Here is a 25104-nt window from a genome sequence, read left to right as displayed (position 1 = left end):
TCCTGAAAGTGAGGAGAACTTGAAGTACTTGCTGATGAAGATCAAGGATTGCCGCCTTCAGTGTGGATTATGACTCAATGGAAGAAGATCAAAATCCTCACGATTGGGCTCAAGAGGTAACATCAAAATCAATGGAGAAAAGGTTGAAATTACTGAAGAGTTCATCTTTTTTGGAGCCACAATCAATGCTCATGGAAGCTGTGGCAGTTACAGAATTTCATATCAACTTGAGCATATTGAGTGAAGACCTGTCAATCAGGTCACAGCCTGATGATGTCTCCCTGTGGGTGTGGACTTCTCATGAGGATTCTGGGAATTTCCTCTCTTTCTCCTGGAGGAGGGCCACACTCTCTCTCTGCTTCACTTTCCTTTTGAGGAGCTATGTAGAGACACGTGCCAGCACTGAGATGCTTCCACTGTCACTGGATCCACAAACCTTTCCACCCACCAGCCTGTGATCTTCCTGCATTCGGCATCATTGCATGTGTTGCATGAGTCTGAAGAGGAATTTATATAGACTAGTACCTGACATACGGGCTAAAATAAGACTTATGGACTTGATCTGGACTGGACTGTTGTCTTGATATCCAATCACTCTTTGATATAAAGGCCTTTCTTGCGTATCTCTAGTCAACCGGGCCTAACACAGAAGCACGTTTCATTACAATGCTTTACTTTGCCTTAACAAGCTGCCCTTTGAAATTTTGTTGAGCTCTTTCACGTCATCATTTCTTCCATTTGCTTTAGCTACTCCACAAACGAGTGTCAGAGTCTCTCCTCACATTCTCCTTGACTCTCGTCTTTAAGGACCCTTTGCTTTCTCCATGGGTGACGCACCCGTTGTCCTCCCACCACTCAACAGGTGTCATTAGTGTTCCATGAGTCAGAGCTGTTCTTCAGATGTTCTCAAAATGCAGGTGAGATAGACTTAAGGTCCTATGTGGCTTTCATGAACTTGTTTAAGTTTTCTACAACTTCAACCTTCACGTACAGTTGAGCAATTGATGGTCTGCTCCGCAGTCAGTCGCAGGCCTGATTTTGGCTGCTGATACTGAGTTTCTCCACCGTCTCTTCCCACCGAAAACCACACTCCCTGCCAACTAGTCGATCCTGACTCACCTGATTCCCGTATCTTCCGTCTGATGCAGTCCGTATGCACAGTCGCCGTGACGTTGTGGAAGGTGTACGATGAAGAAGCACTGGTCTTACAGAATCCTGTCAGGCAGCTTCAGCTGCATTTCAAGCTCACCAAGGCTGTATTTTACACCCATTGTTCCTTTCCCTTTGTTTCCCATGTTCGCATTCCAACTACATTTGGTCAAGTTCAGATTGAAAGAAGTTGGTAGAATGCTTCTATTTCTTCCTCACTAGCTTAAGGAGTGGTGGGTAGGAGGATGGAAGTCCAAATTCAGGGGGCCAGCTCCATGGAAAGGCTTTCCCTCTCCGTGGGCTCTAAGGGAGGGTCCTGGTCTTCGAACATTTTTGGGCTCAGTGTTCCTTGGAGAGCTCCACGTGCCTTGGCATCGGCCTTCCTCTGGGTCTCAGAGGTTCTCAGCTTAGGGACCCCACTTCTCCTTTCATGGTGGTAGGCAGGTCCCACACCTCTGCTCACCTTATCCCCCCCACCTTTGATCAATAAGAATTGATCCACACCACATCACAGGGAAAGTCCCCTTACACTGGATCCGGGCTGCGACCAAGGAGGGTTGTGATGATCCACCTTAATCTCCCTACAACTGATCGGCAGCTCTGTTTGGCCCAGCCTGGAAGCCTCCTCCTGTTTACACAACCAAGCGTGGCCCTGGACAGAATAGCCCATAGGCCTCAAAGCCAGAGAGGAGCCACTGACCCACCCCTTCACCAATACAGCTTCCCAAGTGCCAGCCAAGGTCACCGAGACTGCCGATCCACCTGGATCACCCAGGAGCCACCTACCTAGCAGGTGTGAGTATCTGCAGACCAGGAAAACAGGTTTGGAGGGCGGGGGAGCTGGCCTGAGCCACACGGCTGATAAGTGAGAGAAGCTGATAAACCCCAACTGCGTCTGCCTCCCAGGGACACAGTCTGACTGTTGTCCTCATTGTTAGCTTCTGCTGCGTCAGCCCCACTCAGGGCAATCCCATGGGGGGCAGGCCCGGGCTATTGTGACCCCTGGGCTTTTCAGGGGCTGATTTGCAGAAGGTCAACACCGGGCCTTTCTTCCTGGGAGCTCTGCAGCACAGCAGCGGGGGGCCTCTAGGACAGACGGGTGAATGAGGCGCCCTGGCTGGAACCAAAGCCAGGACCCCCATCTAGAAGGCAAGAGGTCACTGAATGACCGATGGCCAGCTGAAACAAAAACAAACCCATAGTCACTCCAACTCCAAAGGACCCACAGGACAGAGTAGAGCGGCCTCACAGTTTCTCCAAGGTGGTGAGCCTCATGGGAGCTGAGGCCACCCTGCCTCCCGCACAGCCGCTGATGCCCCCTGCCCCCCCCGCCAACCTTCTGGTTAGCAGCTGAGCTTTTATCAGCTCCTCTGGACCCCGCTTTAAGGGCCAAGCTTGACCCCTCTCGAACCCGCCAGACTCAGAAAAGCAGCAGACAGCGTGGGCAAGGCGGGCGGCACAGGCAGGCCCAGGAGTAAGCCAAGTGCCTCTGGAGCTCACTTACCCCTTGCAGAGTCTTGCAGGGCAAGTGTTCCTCATCCCCATGGCTCAGGGCAGGCCCGGAGCAGCCCAGCCAAGATGGGCGCCCAGCTCCTCACAGCCCTGGACTCAGCCCTGACTCAAAGCCCGGGGGCAGGTGGGCATTCGGACTGGCCCTGCCACCCTCCCTCGCTAGCCGTGGCGTGATGGGGGTGCGGGCACTTGGAGAGGCAGGGCCGCGGAGTAAGAGGAGACCCAGCACCCTCCAGGCTGAGATGTGTTTGGTATTTGTATAGTGACCACCTTGGGGGATACTTTAAAAAGAAAATCAAACTTTATTTATTCTTTCTCTTGAATAACAAGGAAGAAGAACGTGATCTGCACAGATTATTCCTCCCCGAAGCCTCCAGAGTGGAGTGGAAAATCCCCACCGGGAAGCAGCTGGGACTTAGGTAAGCGGAGGGAGACCAGGGATGTGGGGAATGTAGAGGGATGGCGAGAGAGCCCTGGACAGTGTGGGGTCGAGGCAGGTTTGCACCAGGACTCTGCAGTTGTGCCCCTGATGAAGGAACTGCAACAGGATACTCTTAGGACTGGGCAGTGGGCACACGATGATTGACCAATGACCCACCCATTGATGTCACAACCTGAGGATTACGGCCAGTGACTCATCGCGACCCTATGGGGCAGGAGGAACTGCCCCTTTGGTTTCTGAGGCTGTGCATCTGTACGGGAGCAGACAGCCTCCTCTTTCTACCTCGAACGATTGCTGAGTTCACATCACTGACATTAGAAGTTGGCACTCAATGCTTGACCTGCTAAGCCACCAGGGTCGCTGAGTTGGAATCAACTCAACAGTTGTGGACTTTGGTTGTTGGTGAGATGTCCAACCCCAGCAATCCAGGTACACTCCTGGGGTCCAAGGCAAGCACTGGCTGCGCAGACTCTTCCAGGCCCCATGGGACAGGAGGCAGGGACAGAAATGAGCATCGTGGGGGGGTCAAGGACAGGCTGTGGCTTCTTCAGATGGACCCGCTTACTCCTCTCAACACCCCGAGGTGACAATCTTATTGCCATCTGCTGGATGAGGAAGCTGAGGCTGAGAGGCCCATGGCCATCCCAAGCACCTGGCTGGTGAGAGTCTGGGTGGGGATTTGAATCTCTGGGGCTCCAGAGCTGGGGTAAGCCTGGGCACCTGTGGGACAGGGGGCAGAGCAGCAGGGTAGTAGGCAGAGGGTTAAAGGGGAGCAGAGAAAGAAACCACTGCCCTCCCAGGGGGTCACTCAGCAGGGCGCCGGGCCCCAGCTCAACCAAGATCTGGCTGCAGAGCCAACAGGCTGAGCTCAGGAGACAGGCCTCCTGCGGCAGAGGATCTGTGCGCAGACTCCAAGAGCAGGGGCGGGAAGAGAGGGCACCATGCTCCCTGCTGCTCACACCAGGGCTGGGGTGTAGGCCAGGGATCTCTAGCAGGTGGCTGAGGGAACCAAGATTGCCAGACCCAGAGAGGAGTTCGCTTGCTGACAACCCAGCACCCACCCAGTCCCACCCACCCCACCCCACCCCGCCATGTCTCTGTCCAGTGGCTTCCTCTGCTATGTGCCCCTCCCTCTGGCTCACCAATTCTGCCCAAGACCTGCTCCAGAGCCTTGCCTGACCCCCACCTTCCAGCCAGTGACCCCTCACAACCTGCACACCCCCTACCCCACCCTCACCCACTGACCAAGTTTCTCTGCAGCCCCAGCCCAGCACAGGGCCAGACACCCCTGGAGGGCTTCGACCCCTGGGACACTGCAGACATGGTGGAGGCAGGCAGGCGCCAGGCCCAAGTGCAGGGGGCACACGTGACTGATCTACCTCAGGTCTCTATCTGAGGGAAGGCGGGTCCCTAATTCTGGCCCTAATTATAGACACCCTCGGAGGGCCCACCCATCACAGCCAGCTAGGAGCACAGATGGAACCCATGATCCCCCCTCCCCGTCCCTCTGTGGTCCCCTGGGCGGAGATCTTTGTCTCTGAGATGGGCAGTCTGGGAAGGTGTGAGTCTCTGCCCTGGAAGACAAAGGGATCTGCAGACACCATAGCTGCCCCACACCACCCCCACCCCCAAGGCAGCCAGGGCCTGAAAGGCACCCAAAGCCACCACTTTTGCACCTCGCTCAGAACACCCACGTGTGCAGGAGGGCCAGGCAGGACAGAGCAGGGAGCAGAGTGTCCAGAAGCTTCGATGTTTCTGGCCCCTACCCTGCGGATGTACAGCCTCAGACACTCCCTCCCCCCCACCCCCACCCCCGGGCAGCTCTCCTCTGTCCTGGAGGGTCGCTCTGAGTCAGGAGTTCAGAGTCTGGGTTCCTGAATGCACAACCCACCCAGAGAGGCGCCCCAAGCAGAAGACCGCATGGACAGCGACAAGCCACCCGCCCGGATGCTGGCTTCTTACTCAGGAGGTCTGCAAAGGAGGGGCCCCCATGGGCCCATTTCACAGGCGAAAACCCCAAGCCTGAGGGGCCTTTGCCTTACACCAGGGTGGGGGTTGGGGGTGGGGGTGGCAAGAGGGAACCATGGCAAAGATCTCAGAGCCCAGATTCTTAAGCATCATGCAGCCTGCCCTCCCTCTGCTGGGCTCCTGGTGTAGACGGGCAGCCGTCACGGTCCTGAGGTCAGGGATGGAAATGGCCTCCGCTCCAGTGGCCCAGGGGCTGTACTGAACACACACCACAGGACACATCCACCGCCACGGAGCCGAGGGGGGTGCAGGGGCCGAGGAAAGTGAATGTGACCCCCCCCCCCCCAGGGTCACTCAGCTACCAAGGGAGCCAGATCTGCTTTCTGCTGTTTCACAGGCTCCCGGCACAGCAGAGACAGTCAGGAGAGGTGCAGGATGGGACCTCTCCCTGCAAGCCAGGGAGCCCATGGAAATGCCTGCCTCCTCAGCCAAAGAGCTGCCCGCCCGGAGCCTTTGACCTCCACTCCAGCCTCCCCACACCCCTGCCACCTCTTTCCTCTTGGCCGAGCCCCCAAGCCAGGACCAGGCTCACTTACTGTGTCTGGGGCGGTGCAGCCGCTGGGCCCGAGGCTGCAGGAGAAGAGCAGAGACAGTCAGGCTGGAGGCTGGTCCAATGGGCTCAGCCGATTCCCGCCCCCTTACCCAGCCTCCCTGGGGAATGGAGCTGGAACTAGGCTGGCCTGGGTCCCTGCTAGGCCCCACCTCCTGCCCCCATCCCTGGAGAGAATACCAAGCACAGTTATTAAGCTCCCCTACCTGTCCCACCTCCCATCCCCCCCCCATGTCACCCACATCCCAACTCCAAGCAGAACCAGCCATGCAGCCTGCTATGGGCCTGCTCCACCCACAGGTCCTCAAGGAGCACGTTGTCCCCAAGCCTGCAGGAAGTTCCTGCTAATCCGGTCCCCAGAGTCTCTCCCATGACAGAATCTAAAAGCCCAGAAGCTGCCATTTAACACCAGCCTTATCTCAGGCTTCCCCCCCACCCCACCCCCAGACTTCCCTCCCCACTGGCTCTCATAGGACAGACTGGATGGGGGGGGGGCCGCAGGGAGGACGCGTTCAATGGGAACCGTTGCTGGGGGAGGGGCAAAGGAACACAGCCCTGCCCAGCGACTGTCTGGACTGCCAGGGGGCCAGATGTTGCAGGAATGCCAGGAACCCCCAATCCCCAGGAGAGACTGGGAATGCAACTTCCTCCCAATGGCTATTCCCTTCCCACTTCTGGGGGCCAGGGGAGGGCCACCCCCCCCCACGTACTCTGAGCTCTCTGGGCTCAAAGGCCCCGGAAATGGGGAGTGGGAGGTTCCCAGAATCCTCACCGGAGACGGGGGCAGAGTGGGAGCTGGAGCTGGAGCCGGTCAGTGGGGGATCTGCCTCCTTGGTGGCAGCAACGGTGGGGATGGCCAAGCCCCGGCTGGTGTCCTCCTCTTCATCACTGTCATCAAACTCAAAGGCCTCTCCGGGGTCGTCTCCTTCCACTGGGGAGGGCGGGTCTGGAGTGCTGGACACCAGTTGATCTCCTGGGGAGGCGTGAGGACAGAGAGGGGCACCATCAGGAAGGCTGTGGGTCCTGGGATCAGCCCGCAGGCAGAGCAAAGTCAGGGAGGCCCAGGTCGTGCACATGGTCAACACACTTGTCTGCCAGCCAAAAGGTTGGTGGAGGCACCGCCAAAGAAAGTCCTGGCAGCCAGTTACTGAGGCCATAGCCCAGGGGCTTGCTGTGATTCTCCTATCCCGGGGCCACTGGATAGTAACTTGTTGTAAAGGTGCCAGGGAGGGGTGGGGGCGGGAGGGGCAACAGGCTGAGGTCAGCAAGGGCTAGAAGCAAGGGAATAGCTGGGGACCTCAGGGAGGGTCTAAGCTGCACTCTGCTCCGACCAGCTAGCCTGAGCCTCTGCCACTGGCTTCGCTTTCTAAGCAAGTGACAGGGCGGAGCACGCTTCCACAGGAGAGTGAGGACACCTCCATCAGAGGAGATGCCTTCTTGTTCTCCATTTTCTTGTATGTATGTGTGTGGTGGGGGCGCGGAGTAGCTCGAATGCATAATGCATCAAGGCACATGCCTGTGCGCACGCTGGTCCACTGCCTTGCTTGCTGAAAGGGAAGAAGGACTTACTGATGAAGAGCCAAGACCACAGCCTTCAGTATTGATTACACCTTGACGGAAAGCAGCGGTTCTCAGTCTGTGGGTCGCGACCCCTTTGGGGGGTCAAATGACCTTTTCACAGGGGTGCCTAAGACCATCGGAAAACACACATTTCCGATGGTCTTAGGAACCGAGACACCGCTCCTCTATCCATCTCCAAGCGGGTCCGCCCACATGCAGATACGCCCACCTACGAGTACCCGGAGTGAAGACTGTTACCCGTGCTACACCATGCTTCAAGACAAAAGTTCATTTATTTGTAATTAGAAATAAATATTTCACAATATAGAATGACATATTGTTTGGTGATGCATCACTATGCTTTAATGATGTTCAATTTGTAACAATGAAAATACATCCTGCATATCAGATATTTACATTATGATTCATAACAGTAGCAAAATGACAGTGATGAAGTAGCAACGAAAATAATGTTATGGTTGAGGGGTCACCACCACATGAGGAACTGCATGAAAGGGTCGCAGCTTGAGGAAGGTTGAGAACCGCTGCCGTAAAGGAAACAGAAATCTTCATAACTGGACCACGGGCCATGCTGTGAGGCACAGAAGAGGTTGGCCTCTTGGGGACTCATTGTCCTTGGATCTACAGGCAGCACCCACGGGAGCAGCGATCCAGAAACCAAATCTGCCACGAAATGCTTCCTTACTGTGTCAGAGAGCAAAGATGACCGTTAGGGGACTCAGGTGTGCTTGACCCACGCCGTGGCCTTTTCAGCCACCTCATAGGCAGGTAAGAAAGTTGGACAGTGAGGGAGACCGAAGAGCAATGGGCTGTTGGTGAAGAATATTAAACACACTGGGAAAGTTCTAGGAGAACGAAGAAATGTCTTAGGAAAAGTAATTAGAACGTTCCTTAGAGGAAAGGATAGTGAGACGTGGTCTTGTTAGGTAACAGGACAGGGACCAGGGGTGTCACTGGGCATGCACCAATACAGGCCCCGAGTCAGGCCAGGGCAGTACACCTAGGTGGGCAGTACACCTGGATTCGCCCAATCTAGGCCAAATGGGCTTCATTCGGCCAATGGGGTCAACCAGTACCATTGACCACACCTCCCATTGGAAATTCCTAAAAGCTGGAAACTGGAGACCACTGGCCTCTTGGGCCTTCCTCTTGGGCGAGCTAGGTCTCTCTTGGGCCTCAGGTCGCCACGTGTGGGGGTGCAGTCCCATGTTCGGTGACTGTAAGACCTGAAATGTCTTCTATCCTTTATGAAAATCAAAAACAAACAAAAAAAACCCCACTTGGATCACAAACCAGACTTCGACGTGAATGTCTTTCTCGTGGGAAGCCAAGAACCGAGGCATTTCCCACCCGAGGAATCTAACCGTCTCACGCACACTGGACATGCCATCTGGAGAGACCGGTCCCTGGGGAAAGGGCGTCAGGCTTGGTGAAGGGTTGTTGAGGAGGAAGAAAATGCGTAAGGAGGTGGACGGACACAGTGGCTGCAACAATGGGCTCAGACATATCACCAATTGTGAGGAAGGTTAGGCCCAGGCAGGGTTTTGTTCTGTGCTGTTTTGTTCTCCTCAGTGTTTTGTTCTGGTTCCTCCAGGGCCCATGGAGGTTGCTATGAGCCAGGTGACTCGACAGCACTTAACAGGCCTTCATGTCCTTGTGTCTTGCATATGTGTGAATGAACACGCCGGAGCACGGTCTACAGGGTACACGTCACCTGGGATGCACGGTCGCAGAAAGCTCAGTCATCCAGAAAGTGTGGAGCTTGACATGAGCCTGCTGTCGGGGCCAGGACACAGGCTGGCGAGGGCAGGGCCCAGGACCAGATCCAGCACGCTGTCTCCTCTGTGGCCCTATCCCTGCCTTTTTCCCACAGGGCCTCCACTCCAGGGCTCCAGCCTTCTCCTGTTCCATCGAGGCTCCACTCAAGCAGTTGGGGCCTAAGGTAGGAACTTTTCCCATCTAGGTCTGAGCCCCGGGTGGGTTCCTTCAGTCCCCGTGCCAACTCGTGAAGCTGGGTTGCTTTCGGGATTTTAGGAACCCCCCCATCAACAGTCTTTCCCCACCGCTCCCCGCAGACCCTGGAAACCACTGCACAGCTGTCTCTGTGCACTTGTCTGCACTGGGCCTTTCAGGGACACAGCATCATCTCCCAAGCGGCCTGTTGTACCTAGCTTCTCTCACTTGGCAGTCATACCCTGCTCCAGTCCGTGGCATCGCATGGTTCCTCTTACGGCTGATGGTTCGAGGGGGCTTCAACAGCTGATGGGGAAAAACCCATTATCTTCTAATTCTGTTTTTCCCATGAACTTCCTGAAGCTCCCTGGTGTTCCATTGTAGACACAGGGGCAGCGGTGGTCTGGTGCTGGAAGTCGGGCACTGGGAGGAGAGTGGCTGACACCATCAGCATCAGGGGATGCCCCCTTTTATGTGCCCATCACCAGTTGATGGGCCTATGGGTGGTCACCCCTTTCTAGCTACAGTGGCCAAGGTTTGCCAGGAACATCCCGGCACCAACTTGCATGTGAACACCTGCTCGCAGCTCTGTGGGGTGCAGACCGAGGGGTGGGGCTGCTGACTCCAGGGTGGCTCTTTCCTTTGGACTTCTTTCCCCTAACTGTCCTCCTGACCCAGCGTCTCCGTTCCGAGAGAGGGCTGGCCTGGCCCGAGGTGGGCGCTCAGAGCTGTCCTTAAATGCGTGAAGGACCAAGCTCTCTGCCCTGAAGAGCCTTGCTTCAGCCCTCCCCTATCCATCCAGGTCACCCACCGAGGCCCCAGTCGCCTTGCCGGTCTGTGTCCAACCAAGTAGGAATCCACTCCAGAATCCAGGGCAGTCTGGTCTGGCTCCCAGAGTCTGCAGGGCTGGCCTGCCACCTCCTCGAGGGGCCTCGGGCCACCCTGGCACAGCTGACCTTCCTGGGCACGTAGTTCTCCGCTACATGAGGCTGTCCTGGGTGCTGCCAAGGAGCCCTGGTGGTGCAGTGGTGAAGTGCTCAGCTGCCCAGAAAGAGAAGGGGCCGTCTGCCCTGGAAAGACACACAGCCTGGGAAACCCTGTGGGGCAGCTCTGCTCTGTCCGATGGGGTCACTCTGAGTCGGCAGCCGTGGATGGGGGTGACCAGGTTCCGGGCACTGTAGCATGGTGAGCAGCATCCCTGGCCTCTGCCCACCAGACATTGCCCTCGGGAGGGGGTGGCCCCGGGGACAATCGGTGGTGTTCTTGGAGGGTCCTGGGACATGAAATCAGGAGAGGGACACCTGAGGGGTGGCTAGTACCTGTTCCCTCACAGCCTGAGGACAGCACTGTCAGTGCCCAGTCTGTGAGTCTGCATAGCCCACCCCAGCTCAGCTCAGCACCTGGCATCTATCAGGCGCTCGATCAATGTTAGGGAGACGGAGGGGTGCGTGGGAGGGAAGACAGCTGAAAGGAGGGGATGGACAGATGGACCAGCAGGCAGGCAGCTGGACACATCGATTCCAGTCTCGTCAGCCAGGAAACCCCAATCCTCTTCCATTGTGCCTGGGGATTCCCAGAATCCATTTCAGGAACAAACCTATTGAACCAAGAGGCTGCTTCCTCGGCTGCTAGACTGCAGCCGAAACTCAGCTCAGCCCACCCTGGGGTGGGCGTCCCCAACTTCACCTAATGGGTGCTGACCACAGGGTCCACTGTGGCCAGGACCCAGCTCTCCTCCCAGGAGGGAGCTCTAGGGACCCCCATGGGCCAACATCTGCTGGTGGGGTCCCCTGTGGAGAAAGAGCCAAAATGTAGCTTCTTATGAACGCCTCCACGTCATGCCCCCTCCCTTTCATACAAGAGGCCACAGAGACAGGGAGGGAAGGTGCGATCCCACAGGCAGGCAGTAAACACGTGGGAGAGCTGGACCTGAGTCCACCCTTCACGCTCTTCCTGGAAGAGGCCGGAGCCCTTGGACACTGCCCTGTGAGGGCAGATGATCAAAGGAAGTACAGGATTTCCTGAATTAGGTCAGCGGCTTCCAAATGAAGAGTTCTCAACCCCGAGTGGGTCACAGAGCCAATTAGGAAGGAGATTCCCGATCACATTGTAGATTGTTTTGCTAATTCCTTGGGTGAGAATTTTTTAACATTAGACAGTTAATAAAATCACGTTTAATAGTACTTTGCTTTTTCCACTTCTGATTGGGCTTTACACACGCATAAACACGCACACAATCACACCGCATGAGAGCTGACTCCAAGGCAGTGAGTTTGGGGGTCCTTTCTGGCGCTCCTCACGTATTGACTCATTAGCTGACATTTCACATTAAGGACACAGGCAAACAGTCTGTTATCAACTACTCCGTGCACTGATGAGACAGACCTGGCGGGAGTGAACGCCGGGGACTGGCAGGGACGGTGAAGGTTCTACATCAACTTGGCTGGGCCAGGATTCCCATTGGTTTGGCAGTGCTATAGCGATGTGATTTGATGGTTATGTAACAATGCGATCGTCTTCCGACAACACTGATTTCCAGACAATCACCTCGTCTTTGATCCGTGAGAAGGGGTGTGTATGTCCAAAGGCGCATCCCACAGTTCACGGGAACATGCAATGACAAGATAATGGGGTGTTTCCAGGACCTTTTTGAGGTCCTCTCGCAGAGCGTGTGTGCGCGTGTGTGCACGTGTGCGATCCTCTGTGCTCTCCCTGGCTCCCTCTACTCTGGGCACGCAGGTCTCCTTGCTGGCTGCACACGCCAGTGTGCAGGTGTGCTCCTGCCTCAGTCCTCAGGCCCAGAATGCTCTTCCCCCAGGTCCCTTCTCATGCTCCCACCTCCTTCGCAGCTCAGTGGGGCTGCATGGCCTGCACTGCACATAGGGACTCCCTGAAATGCCCCATGGTCTTGTCTCTTGTATTTTTCTCTGGGGCACCTATTGTCATGTGACATGTGACACAGCTCACTTGTCTGTCTCCTCCACTGGAATAGAAGTTGCACATGGCCGTATCTGTGTGTCACGCACTGCTGTTCCCCAGCTTCCTGATCAGGGCCAGAGTAGGCCCGGCCTGAGTGCTCCTTGAATACACACACACACAAGCTTCATTGTCAGTCGTGGTTATAAGAGTGTGAAAATACTGCATGAATGACTCTTAAGTTCCTGCCGGCTTTGCGAGCAAGTAGGGCGGCTAGGGGAGAGGGTACCAGACCCAGACCCATCCTGATGGATGGGGGTCTGCCTTGCCCTTAATGCCCTTGGTCTGAGGACACCTGGACCTGCTGGCAGGAGAGGGAGTATCACTGCCGGACACGCAGGAGGCCATCCTGGCATGGAGACTTGGAGGTCCAGTGAGTGTTCATGATGGGGAAAGTATTCCAGATGCACAGAATGACCACAGGCCCAGGCGGACTGAGGGCGAAAGCCAGATGAAGGGGCCCTATGGTGCTTCAGGGAAACCCCCACCCCACGCGCCCCCCCTCCCCGCCCCAGGAAGGAAGTGGATTTTCTTTTGGTCAGCCAATGGGGAAGCGCTCAGAGAGCCAGAACATGGCAGCCTGCCTGGTTCCACTGGTTCCACTCGATGAAGCCCGCCAGTGACATTAGACAGAGCCAGGACATACATGCTCTGTTTACAGCCCGAGTGGGGTGGAATGCACTGATTCGGTTTGTCTGTTTTTCCCACTTCCTGTGTTTGGCCCTCCTGGTGGGGAGGGCAAAGTGTGCCCACAGAGCAGGGACCAAAGTCACAGCTACAGGTCTGGAAACACCTCATCCCCCAAATTCCCCTGCCAGGATCCGGGGACCCAGGCAATCAGACACTGCTCCTCAGCAGAAGCAAGTCTGGAGAGGCTCCTCCCTGGAGAACAGAGCTGCACTGAGCCCTTCCCCATCCTCTGCCCCGGGGGGCCCAGGCGGAGCAGGCAGCTCATGAGGTTACGGGGTGCACCCAGTCCTTAAGGGAGAACCAACCCACCTGAGCCCAGCAGATGGGGAGCCCATGTTCCAAGCCACAAAATGGTGGGGCCCACGGTGCTGACCCCACCTGCAGGACTCCAGCCTCCCCATTCAGGTCCAGCAAGAGGCAGCACAGCACAGGTGGCCTGGCCAGCCAACACGGCCCCAGGACACCCACTGGGGTCCTCTCTGATGCTGACACCTCCCAGCATCAGCAGCACAGGGGAGGAGTTAACATCATCCCCACTTTGAGGATGATTAGACCCGCCACAGAGAAGCCACGCTGATCCACCAGGATCACAGTGTAAGCAGCCGGGTGGGATGCCACCACTCGGCGATCCGCCTCCCCAGAAGGTAGGCCAAAGGACAGGCAGCCGAGGCCCTGGCTGGTGTCCACTGCCAGGGAGGGGCCTGAACTTTCCACTCATGGTGCCTCGCAGGCCCCACTGCTGGGGCTGCCAGAGCAAACACAGGGCACCAAGTTCAAATTGCATTTCAGATCGGCAGTAAATAGGGTTGTAATAGAAGTAGGCATTTTCTTTTTCTTCCACCCCCCTGCCCCCTGCTAAATCTGACAGCCTTACCACTGCTAGATGGCCTGGTATTACTAGGGAGGAGGTGACTGGCCCTGAACCCCCTACCCTCAGCCCTGGGATCCCTCCCCATCCCCAGAGGTCTCTCTACCGCCATCCTAGCTCTGCCCACCCACAGGGGCCTCGTCCAGAGCCCAGTCTGCAAGGCAGAGACTAATTGTTTCCAGTGTACAGACAAGAGCACAGCGGGGTGAGGCCACTCACCATGCCACGGGCACCCAGCAGAGCTGGAATTCACAGCTGGAGCCAGCCTGGCTCCAACCACTGCGGTCTTCACCCCACCTCACCAGCCCGCATGCCCGGCTTCTGAAGACAGACAGGCCAGCAGGAAGGCCAGGGATACAGTACCTGTGGCAGCTTGTGGTGGAGAGTTGGCGGAAGCCATCAGACAAGGCCCAGCTCTGACCAGCACTGTCCCAGCCGCGCTCCTGCTAAAAGAAGGCCAGAAACGCAATTAGATAGAGTTCAAGGCTAAAGTTTCAGCAACAGAGAGAGGTCTCGGTTGAGAGCCTATGCCCGCTGGCCGTGGGCACCTGCATGCCCGTCCCCAGCAGCTCCGGAGCAGGACAACCCCAGTGCCCTGGCAGTCATTAACCCGGGATCCCGGAAAAGCTGTGTGCTATGGGCACAGGCCTCCCTTCGCCCGGTGCCAAGCACCCCTCTGGGCCTGGAGCACCCAGCTAGATACCCCTCTCTCTGGCTTTCCTGGGTCACACTCAGGCCCCTCATTCCAGACACCCCCTCCTCCAAGCTCCCTGGGCCCCCTTTGGCCCACTGAGGGCCGCTGTCTCTGTGGCTCCTTGGCCCATCCCCGGAGCTGGACAGCTGCCAAGTCCACTCTGCTTATGGTGCTCCCAGGAAGAACCTGGATGCAGCACATGGGTGCAGGGAAGCACAGGGCCGAGGGCACAGTGGCAGGGATGAGATGGGGCCTACGCCCAAGTGCTCAGAGCCAAGAGCAGAGTTGATCCTGGTCCAGAGGGGAGCCTGAAGCTAAGAGCCCTGGGACTCCAGCGGGCTTCCTGACCAGACATCTCCCCAGCAAGCAATGAGCGAAGCTCTCCCCACTCCCTCCCGCCACCAGATCCTGGGCCATCACAACCTCTGTGCCTACCCTTCCCTGAGTGGAATCCGCCCTGCCGCCAGCTGGCTCTTTGCTTTCTGCTCCTGAAGTCTCTCCTTTCATTGCTGGGCTTATGAGAGCCGATTGCAATAGATGGAAACACACACAGAGACATCACAACAGCGCCCATCGCCATCGGTTGGTAGCTGCCATACGAACCAGCCAACCACCCCAACCCCTGACTCATGCCGACCCTACGCACAACACAAGGACCTGTGCCCCAGTCCTGTGCCAGCCCCGTGAGCGGTTACAGATCGGGCCTCTGGGAGCCGCAGTCTCTCACAGGCTGGTCGTCAGAAGCAGGCTACCAGGCCAGCCTCCTTGTCTGTGCTGGTCAGGAAGCTCTGCAGAGACCTGGTCAGCATCAGAGAAACGCACCAGCTTCCCTCGACAGAGGGGTGGTGACTCCCCATGACGTGTGCAACCAAACTAACAAAATCCTGCCATCACGTCAGGTCTGACTCCTGGGACCTGACAGGACAAGGTAGAACTGCCCATGAATTTCCGGAACCTCTTTATGGGACTAGACAGCCCAGTCTTTCTCCGGGGAGCAGCCGGAGGTTTCGAATGACTGGTCTTGTGGTTGGCAGCCCACCGGGTAACCGCTTGGCCACCGGGGCTCTCGATGCCCAGGAAGTGCACTGGCCGGGCACTGAACCGGGACCCCCTGCATGGAAGGTGGGACTTCCCCTACCGAACCGCTCCCATGCCGAGCATTCACGGCTCAGACTTCACCTCTCTCGGCGCTTCTCCGTAGGCTGATCCAAACTGAGACGAGAGTTCGGCTCCAGTGGGGCTGCAGTGTCTGGACCAAGACCACACAGCTCGGTGGGGTCAGAACCAAGGTTGGAACCTGGGTCACGGGCGTCAACAGTCTAGGCTCCTAAGTCTCCACCATGTCCAGTTCCTCTCAACACTCAAGCAGGTGTGCAGTGAGAAGTCTCCTTCCGACGCCCCTCCTGAGTTCCCCAGAAGCACCCACCGTTACCGGTTTCTTAGGGACCCTGCTACCCGCACAGGTCTCTGCGGGCGGGTCTGTTCCTGCCCCGTGTTTGGTGCAGAAGGAAGCACGGCCTCCCCACGGCCGCTGCTCTTTGTGCAGCAGCATCTCCAGAGTGGTGCCGGCAAGTGTCCTCGCATTTTAAGAGCCTGGTTCTGTTTCGTTTTCTATCCGTCTCTGATGCGGCTTAGTCTGCTTAGCCAGCCCCGCTATCAACGGATCCTGGGGTTTCCGGTCTTATCCCGTGATCAACCGTGGGGCAACAAGCATCCTCCGAGCAAAAGCACGAGCGAACTCCTAGCGCAGATTCCTAGCCCGGGTCCCTGGATCAAAGAACCAGCTGCGTTTTTCCTCCGACTGTTGCTGCAAATTACTCTTCCCTGAAAGCGCAGCTCTGTGCCTCTTCGTCGGCACTGGGGATCATCAGAAATAAGTTTTTACCTTTAAAAACATCTGCAAAGCCCTTTGCAAGATAAAGATCAAACAGCTGCTGGCAGGGTGCTTTTTCTGGGGGCTCGCTAGCACCCAGGAGGTCTGGGAGCTCCGGCACCCTGGCAGGCAGGAGAGGAGCAGGGAACAGGGAGGGTTAGAGCCATTTCACGGGCAGCAAAAGGGAGGCATATGAGGAGAACCCTAAGGACTAAACCGACCCGAGGCGGGTCGGCTCCGATCCAGGATGACCCCATCTATTCAGGGCTCCCAGGCTGTCAATCCTTTTAACAGTTGTATTGGCACATATAATCCATATATCAAAAAAGTCAATATTTGAGTCATATCAAGAAATGCACAATCATTATCCCAATTAATTTTAGAACGTTTCGTCTCTCTTCTCTTTTTTAATGGTGAAGCCACTTTTCAGATGAGTGGGTCATCACAATCAGTTCTAGCACTGCCCCCTCCCGCATACCTGGCTTGCTCCCCTGCCACCCTCACCCTCCCCATCTCCCACCACCCCACCAGAAACCCTGGTATTGGTTAGTATCTCTGTTCCTCCACTGCTCTGTGCTCCCGCACTGAGAAACCAACAGGAATGAAATAAAGCAGTAAGGATAAAGTAATAATAACACAAAGATAAAAGCATAAATAATGGGTAAAAAAGTTATTTAAAAGCCAGAGAATATCAAATCCCAACTTTAAAAAAAACTAACTAAAAATAAACTTTTTGTCATGGAGCAAGCAAGCAATGCTTAAACCGAGAACCATTTCAGGTGGGTCAACAGGGAGGCTGTAAGTCTTTACGGGGCAGCCAGACCCGTCTTTCTCCAGAGAAGTGGCTGGTGGGGTTGAACTGCAGACCTGGCGGGGTAAGCAGCCCCAAACCAGACAGCATCATCAGGGCATAATAAGGAAATCACCAGTCTCACTTTTCAAAAGGCCAAAGCCCAGCCCACTGGTATCGAGTCGATTCCGACTCATGGCGATCCCACAAGGTTGAGTAGGACAGCCCCTGTGTGTTCCGAAGCTGTGACTCTTTGTGGGATTCGAAGGCCTCATCGTTGCCAGGAAGAGCTGAGTTCAAGTCGCCGGCTGTCCCACACAGTGGGGCTAAGACAGGCCTGCCTCGCAGAGATCCTGTGCTGACGGACCGGGCATCAGTGAGGCCTGCAGAGCACATCACCCAGGGCCCAGCACAGCGGCAAAAGCAGGCACTGGACATCCGCAGTGCTGGGCCTGGTGCAGGGTGAGAGTGGACATTCCTCTCTCCGGGACCAGGCAGGTCTCCAGACGAGGCAGGGGAGGTGGGGGTGGGACCAAGGCTCCAAGAAGCCACTGTGGCTTTCACTTTCCAGACACAGGAGGTGCCCTAGGCGGGCCCACCCACTCCACCACCACTGTCACCATCCCAACAAAAAGAACTGGCCGCGTCACCCACTGCCATCACCACCTCTGATTTGAAGCCCCGGGCGCTTCACCCACTGACCGCTCTGCTCCCAGCCTCTCTGGGCCCTGCTGGCACGGGCCTTGGCCCAGCCCTCCCCAGCGGCCGCCAGCCCGACCTTCCGGGGCCTCGGCTCAGGCTGCCGGTTCCCTGGGGACAAAAGGCCTTTTCTTGCTCACCACCCAGAAAGTAAACCCCTGCTCATCCTTCAAAACCCAGATCCAGTTTCTGATTGGTGAGGTGGTTCCCAGACCTGGTTGTGGTGCTTCTTAAAACAGGCCCGAACAGGCCCACGCCCACAGGGCCCCACAGGCTCCGTGATGCTGGAGACATCGAGGGCTGGGGACACCCCCCCAACTGTGGTCCTCACCACACTGAGGTAAGGTCTGTCTCCCCCACTAGTCCGTGCCCTTTGATCTCAGCATCGGAACACTGGCATGGTGTCTGGCTCTCAGATCAGAGCAGCTTAAAGGAGTCCACTTACGCCCTGGGGCTGAGGCCAGCTGAGCCTGGGCACTTCCCTGCTCCATGGATTCACTGCAGAACCAGACACAGAGCGAGGAGGGGAGGGCTTGGATGCCCCCCTACCCCACCCAGGCCATCCCCCTCCAGGTGTGTTCTGATCTGCGCAGGCAACGTTTGCAGGAGGAAGAGTGGGCAACGCAACGTGGACCGGGAGGCCCAGAGAAGGCATGCTCCGAGTGAGAAGACGGGGTGAGCAGGGAGTGGTGGGGTGAAGGTACAGGATGCCCACAATTTCCGTCTGGGGGGCCTGAAGGCGGAAGGCACCCACTGGAGTTTCCATTGAAGGAATAGTTCCCTGAAGGTCTGTCTGTCTGAGAACGCAGGACATGAGAGGAGAGGGGCACCGCAGGGAGAGGGGAGAGCCGAAGAATGGCTCAGGTGCTGACCCAGCTGCTCTCTCGCCATGGGCCCAGCCTCTCTGTGCCTCCCGTGCTGGTCTGTGAATGGGGATGTAGAAGGTGACCTTGGACGGGTCTGAAAAGGTAATAGACCAGCGGTCATGCCGTCGGTTCCAACCCCTGGTGGCCTGCGTGGTTCAGAGTAGGCAGATCTCTCCAGGCCTTTCTTCCTCAGTGCCTCTGGGGCACTCAGACCTTCCTGTGGACAGTTGCTACCTGTTTTGCACAGGAGAAAGACGGCTTTCTACTCCCATAAAGAGTTAGTCTTGGAAAGCCACAGGAGCGGTTCTACCCTGTCCTATAGTCTCCCTGAATCAGAATCAAGAGAGAGAGAGAAAAGAGACAGAGACGAGAGAGCTGTTTGTACCACACAGGGAAGTTCTGACGGCCCTAACCCAGAACCAGACCACCCGCTGTCCTTGAGTGGATGCCGACCCCAGCTCAGGACGGGAGCAGACAGGCTCATCTCGCGCATGGAGCAGCCGGGGAGCAGGCGTCACTGGTCTTCTGGCTACCCACGCCCACGCCTCGTCAAATCTCCAGACAGACGGTCCCACTGTGCAGGCTGGGCACCTGCACGGAGCACAGGCTCCAGGTGACGTCATCTCCTCCTCAGGATGACAGTGGCTGTGTCTCCTGGGCAGGCACACAGGCCGGTGTCTGTCGTATCCACTCCCCAGAGCGGGTGAGGGCGAAGCCTCCAGACCTGAGTGGTGGCTCCCGGGACCACAGTCACTGTGGTGGTGCCGCTGAGGGTAAGTTGGACCCTTGGGCTTGGAACAGGTGCTCAGGAGCCAAGCCGTGGGAGTGGGGGGTGCCTGGAGTGTGGGCAGTGCCCCCTAGATCATCCTCAGCCAAGGTTGGAGGCCCCTGGGGGACAGGGCTCAGAATGCCTGCGACACAACAGGGCCCAGATCCACCCCTCACCCACCAGGCTAGGACCCACGGACTTCTGGAAGGGGGCGGGGGTGGTCTTCCTTTCCCAGGGTCTTGGGTCTTTGAGGGGGTGAGGCCTGTGAAGGGAGGCTCCTCTGAGCTGTGAGGGAGCTGGGCCCTGGTCAATGGCCGAAGCTCAGACAATGGAGGCTTTGTCCTGGGCCCAGAATGGGCATTCCCCCTCCTGCCCCTGCCCAGTTCACTTCCTGGGCTTCCGCCTAATGGCCCTCGGGTCAGGCTGAATGAGCGAGAAGCAGCCTCCCCATGCTCCCTCAACCCCTGGGGGATGCCTGGGTGCTGTTGCCTGGGAAACCGGAGCCTGCCCAAAGAAACAGCTGGACCCTGGATGCTGGGGGAGGGAAGCTGCCACCAGATGACGTCCCTAGCCCCTCCTCTTCCTCACAGCTCAGACAAAATTAACTCCTCTGTCCCTGTCCATCCAGCCCAGGGGGGGAAGAGAAAGGGAGTCCCGAAGCTGAAGCGCCCAGGAGAGCTGCCTTCTGCCTGGACTGGACAGTCCTATCTCGCCTCCAGGGTCCCCGGCCACGTCCTAGGTGGCCCGTATGACAGGGACCCACAGTCACACACCCAGAGGTAACAGGACACTTGGACCATCTCTGCATCTCAGCTTCCCCATCTGTAAAGTGGGTCCATGCTGCCCTCATACCCGCACCGTCTAGCACTTCCACCTAGGGCCCCTCCTGGCAGGTGGGGAAACAAAACAGTGGAGCTTGAACTTCAGTGGGAGGATGAGGTAGAACCAGGACTTGAACCTGGGTGTCTCTGAGTCCTTAAACCCAATCGGTATGTAGGGATGTAGGCTGCAGGGAGGGTTTCCGGGGAAGGGTCGGTCAAGCAGGGCTGCCGGGGGAGGTGGGGTGCCTGCCCCCAGAGGACACAGTGGACCAGGTAAGCCTGGAAGTAACAGTGAGGGTTAGGGAGCAGGTGTATCCTACCCCATCCTCACAGGTCACAGTGAGCTTACCAAGGGATGACCCAGGAGAGAAGACAGAAGCACTGGTACATCAGCCCCAGTAGCACTGCTACTGGCCCAGAAGCACGGGGGTGAGTGGCCCCGGGCACAGTGGGAGCAGGCCAAGTAGTTTGGAAACTCACAGGCTGGTGTCTCGGCTGAGTCCCAGCCCAGCCAAGAGTCGCCCTCCCTCCTTCCAGCAAATCAAGCTGGCCACCAGCTCTCAGAAGCCCTTCCTCTCCATCTTTCAGCAGCATCTCACTAGGCAACCCCAGCCAGGCCCTGTGCTCAGCGCTAGCGACCAGGACACAGAAGAGTCCCAGGCTCCTGTGCTCCGGCAGTAGGTGAGAGGAAGCCAACAGGTAGACGTGAGCCTGGATTTCCGACAGGCAGGCAGGTGGGGGCTCAGCAGCACCCACAGCAAACCAGGTGGGAGGGAAAGGAGTGGAGGTTTGGCCTACAGCATCATTCGGTCTACGTGAGCAGCAGGTGCAGGGGCTCTGGAGTCGGAGCCCGCCCCACCACCTGCCAGAGCCGACCCGCCTCTGAAGGAAAGCCCTGTGAAGCAGTTCTGCTCGCATACCCAAGGGCCCGTCGGCCGGAATTGACATGAGGCAGCAGCTAACGTGCTGTGTTGCTTAATTGCGTGGGTGCCTGAGCTGCCCTGGAACCGTCTGCTCAGCATCTCCACCTGGTGGTCTACTGCGCATGTTGAACTTCACAGATCCCCGTCCAAGTTTCTGATCACCAGGCCAAGTCTGCCGAAGGGAGTCGGTTCTGCCGACCTGAGTTGCAACCAGGCAAAAGTGTGCCACTGGGGTTTTCTGGCCTGTGATCTGCCCAGCCCTTTCTTCTGGGCCACCTCTGGGAGGGTGTGGACTGCCCACCTGAGTCAGTTGGGTCCTTCCTGACCACCAGCCCCTTCCAAAAGCCTTCCTCCTGCCAGGCTTCCCCTCGCAACTCCATCCTGGCAGCACTTAGGCCCAGACCTTGGTGTGACTCATGCCCTCGTCCAAGCCACCAGCAGCCTCTATTGGCCACCTCGGGCCATCGCCCTGGTCCAAGCTGCCATCACCCCTTACCTGGACAGTGAAAACTGCCTCCTGAGCCCAAGAGACTGAATGTGCCACTGAGACCACTGCCCTGGGATCATGTTTGAACCTTAAGCCCAAGATGCCCCTGAAGCCTTCTTACATCACACAGCAGAGAGCACCTCCCTGGAGCACCCTGCCTTTCTAAGATCTGTCTCTATGGGGTCAGGGAGAAAGACAGACTTTCTACTCCCGTGAACAGTTACAGGCTCAGAAACTCACGGAGGAAGTTTGATCCTGTCCTATAGGGTCTCTTTGAGTCAGCATCGACTCGATGGCAGGGCGTTTGGTTTGGTTTTATATGGGATCAGAGGTGAGGCAGGAACCTGAGGGGGTAGAAGGGACACCTCGGAAAGGAGGGCAGGAATGGTCTCACAAGCAGAGACCGGCACGGGCGTCCCTGACCTGGCTGCACACGCAGGGACAGGCCACGCAGGCTTCTGCTGCATCGTCCCTCCTCAACCACAGCAACAAAGCTCATAGACAGCCTCCCGACGGCTCCCCGCTCCCACCACACGCTTCCTTCTGCACGTGGCAGCCAGGCTTCTCCTCGGTTTCAAGCTCTCAAGGGCAGCCCCCCCCCCCCGGACAGGAGGCCACAGACCGCATCTCTGAGCGCCCTGGGCCCCACCAGACGCCACATCCCACCCTTCTGGGCACAACAGCCATCCTGAGCATGTGCCCACCTCAGGGCCTTTGCACCTGCAGTTCCCTCTGCCTGAATGGTCTCTCCCCCGACAGCCCTCCTCCTGCAGGGCTCAGCTCAATGCCACCTTCTTAGAGAGGGGCTCTCCTAGCCCCCCTTTGATGGAGCGGACGCCACCCCGGCCCAGGCCCCTTGTCGTCACAGTCCTGTCGTGCCTGGTGGCAGCTTAGCTAATGTGCTCAGGTGACAGTGCATGCAGCAGGAGGAAGATGGGCCTCCCTGATTCTGTAGTTAGCACCCTTAGACACCCAGAAGGGCAGCGCCGCTCCGTCCTACTGGACCCCTGTGAGCCAGAACCTATTCCACGGTGCCCGCTGGGATGGGTTGGGTTTGGGCACCTGTTTCTCGAGCCTCACAAAGGCAAGGGCATTCTCCTCCGTGGTCTGACTCATGGCAACCCTGGGTGTGTCAGATGGTCCTGTGATCCATAAGGTTTTCCATGGCTGGGTGTTTGGAAGCCGGCTGCCAGGTCTTTCTTCTGAGGCACCTCTGGGTGAACTTTGAACCACTGATCTTTGTTACCAGCCAAGGGCCTAAACCATCTATCTGTAGCCTCCGCGGGCTCCTGGCCCTTAGCTGGCCTCAAGAAGCTCCTGGTACAAGCATGAAGGAAACAGCCACTCATCCTTCACTGTGGTTGAGTCTAAGTTGGCTTCTTGGTCAGTCTTTCCGGCACCCTCGGAGGCGGGGCAGAGGCGGCCCCTCCAGTCTGAAACTGGGCTATGACTAGACCAGCTCCTCCCAGGAGGGCGTCCCAGCTTGCTGCCAAGCTTCGGAAGGCGGTTTCCCAAACACAGTGTGGGAAGACGCCCGGGGCCAAGGCCAGGGAGGGATCCAAAGGCGAGGGGTGAGGCAGGGCGCGGGGCAGGAATTGGACTATTTTTAAAAACTGAGTCCGAAAGAGACCGTATTCTTCCTCTGCTGAGTCAGAAGCATGTGGCCGGCCGGGAGAGAGGGATGGGATCCCAGCGCCCAGCACTGCACCCTCCAAAGCTCCCGGTCGTCAGAAGCCTACACCCTGGCCTTCGCCACGCTGGGCTTCCCAGGGAAGGGGCAGCGGGGCTCGGGGAGGGGGAGGGGCTCTCTCACAGCCCACGGGCCCAGTCTGGTCCTTACCTCCTTCAGGCCCAGCCACCACTCTGCCCCACAAGGAGCTCTGGGCAGGAAAGAAATAACTTTATAAACCTCGGAACTGAAAACCGCTCAGGACACCCACCCAAGGCCGAGTGAGCTGGCCACACAGTCCCTGAGGTCCCCGGCATAGGACCCCTGGGGGACAGAGCTCTGGGCCACATGGCCCAGCCCGTGGCGCTGGCTGGACCCCGGAGAGCAAAAGCAGGCAGCATGGGAAACTCAAACCACTCCCTTTGTGATCATGTGCTGCTCTTCCCCCAAATGGAGGCTGCATGTGACCCCAGTGTCCTCACACCCCTCCTGGGGGACGGGTGAGGACTACACCAGGCCTGGGGTAAAGCTAATCCTGATGCCACCTGGGGGGCAGGTTTGGGGCAGTTGGTGAAGGCTGGGACCACCTGTGAGGGGTGGAGCTGTCCGGGTTGGGGACAGGGGAAGGGGGGCGCAGAACCATCTTAAAAACCAATCCCTTTGAGCTGCCACCTTTATGAAGCAGGCTGCCCAGCCTTCCTACCACCGGCCCCGGTGGGTTTGAGTAACCAGCCTTGGCGGGCACTGGAGCACAAACTTGTGCACCTCCCGAGAAGGGGGCGGTGATGAGGAAAGACGGGGAGTTGCCCACAATGAAGAAGCACATCAGAGGCTGACAGGTCCACAATTACCATCTAAGGCCTGGCTGCTGTCCCAGGCTGCACCCTGCAGCCCAAGTCCCCAGTGATCCACTTCCCACATCTGTGAAGATGCCCCTGGGGCTGTGGGCAGGGCACCGAGATTTAGACAGGGGGAGGGAGGCCCCAAGGCAATGGCTGAGCCCTTGTCCTGCCTGTCCTGGATGGAGACAGGCCCAGAGTCATGATGTGGACCATCTACCCCTCCTCCCGTCTTCCACAATGGATGCTCCCTGACCTCAGAGTGGGTCTAGTGAGGACCAGGTAACTCAGATGCTACATTCATCCGGGCACCACAAAGCAACCCCAAACTCCCTCTGGGTATCACTCAGCCCTTGGCACTGAAGCCCCACTGGATGCTGAGCTGCAGCCCACCCCCAGTCCCATCCTCCAGAGCTGTGGCTACTTGGTGGCCCCTGCTCTGCGCAGCAGTCTCGGGTCCTGGGCGAGCGCCCTTCTCCCACACAAAGCTGTCCCTGCAGTTCTGACCCTTGGTTGCTGCTTCTGTATAAGAATTCCCACCGAGTAAGGATTCCAAAACCAAACTCTTCCAGCCCTGGAGGACAGGGTCGGGCTGCCTGATTGGGTTTGTGAGACTGCAGCTCCTTACAGGAGTAGAAAGCCTCGTCTTTCTCCCAAGGAGCGGCAGCTGGTTTCGAACTGGTAACCTCGCCATTGGCAGCCCAACGTGTAACCACTACACCACCAGGGCAGGTGAGGTAATGATTTGCATGTCTGAGTGAGAGCTGGGAGCACCTTGTTGCTGTTCGTGTTGTAGTCCGGTGCCTTGAGCCATGAGTCCCCAGCGAGCCAGGCACAAGGGAAGGGAATCACTGCGAGGTCCCTCACCACCCTCACAGTTGTTCCCGTGTCTGAGTGCTTGTTTCAGCCACTGTGTCCAGCCATC

General features: G+C 57.6%; 1 protein-coding gene across 3 annotated transcripts in view; it reads right to left on the bottom strand.

Annotated features, from left to right (window-relative positions):
* Positions 1-25104, bottom strand: part of ARHGEF10L (Rho guanine nucleotide exchange factor 10 like) — a 143234-nt gene that overhangs the window by 91539 nt on the left and 26591 nt on the right. For 2 of the 3 annotated variants that reach the window (XM_075551217.1, XM_075551234.1), the window contains exons 2-4: positions 14113-14195; positions 6454-6654; positions 5668-5701 (exon numbers count right to left, since the gene is read on the bottom strand). In XM_075551217.1, the coding sequence (XP_075407332.1) occupies positions 5668-5701; positions 6454-6654; positions 14113-14149 (272 nt within the window). In that variant the 5' untranslated portion in view covers positions 14150-14195. The remainder of the gene's footprint in view (positions 1-5667; positions 5702-6453; positions 6655-14112; positions 14196-25104) is intronic. The other variant, XM_075551226.1, reaches the window with a different exon arrangement.

This window comes from Tenrec ecaudatus, chromosome 1 (assembly GCF_050624435.1).
Source record: "Tenrec ecaudatus isolate mTenEca1 chromosome 1, mTenEca1.hap1, whole genome shotgun sequence".
NCBI classification, from domain to species: Eukaryota; Metazoa; Chordata; class Mammalia; order Afrosoricida; family Tenrecidae; genus Tenrec; species Tenrec ecaudatus.
This window is presented reverse-complemented; position numbering and strand designations above follow the sequence as displayed.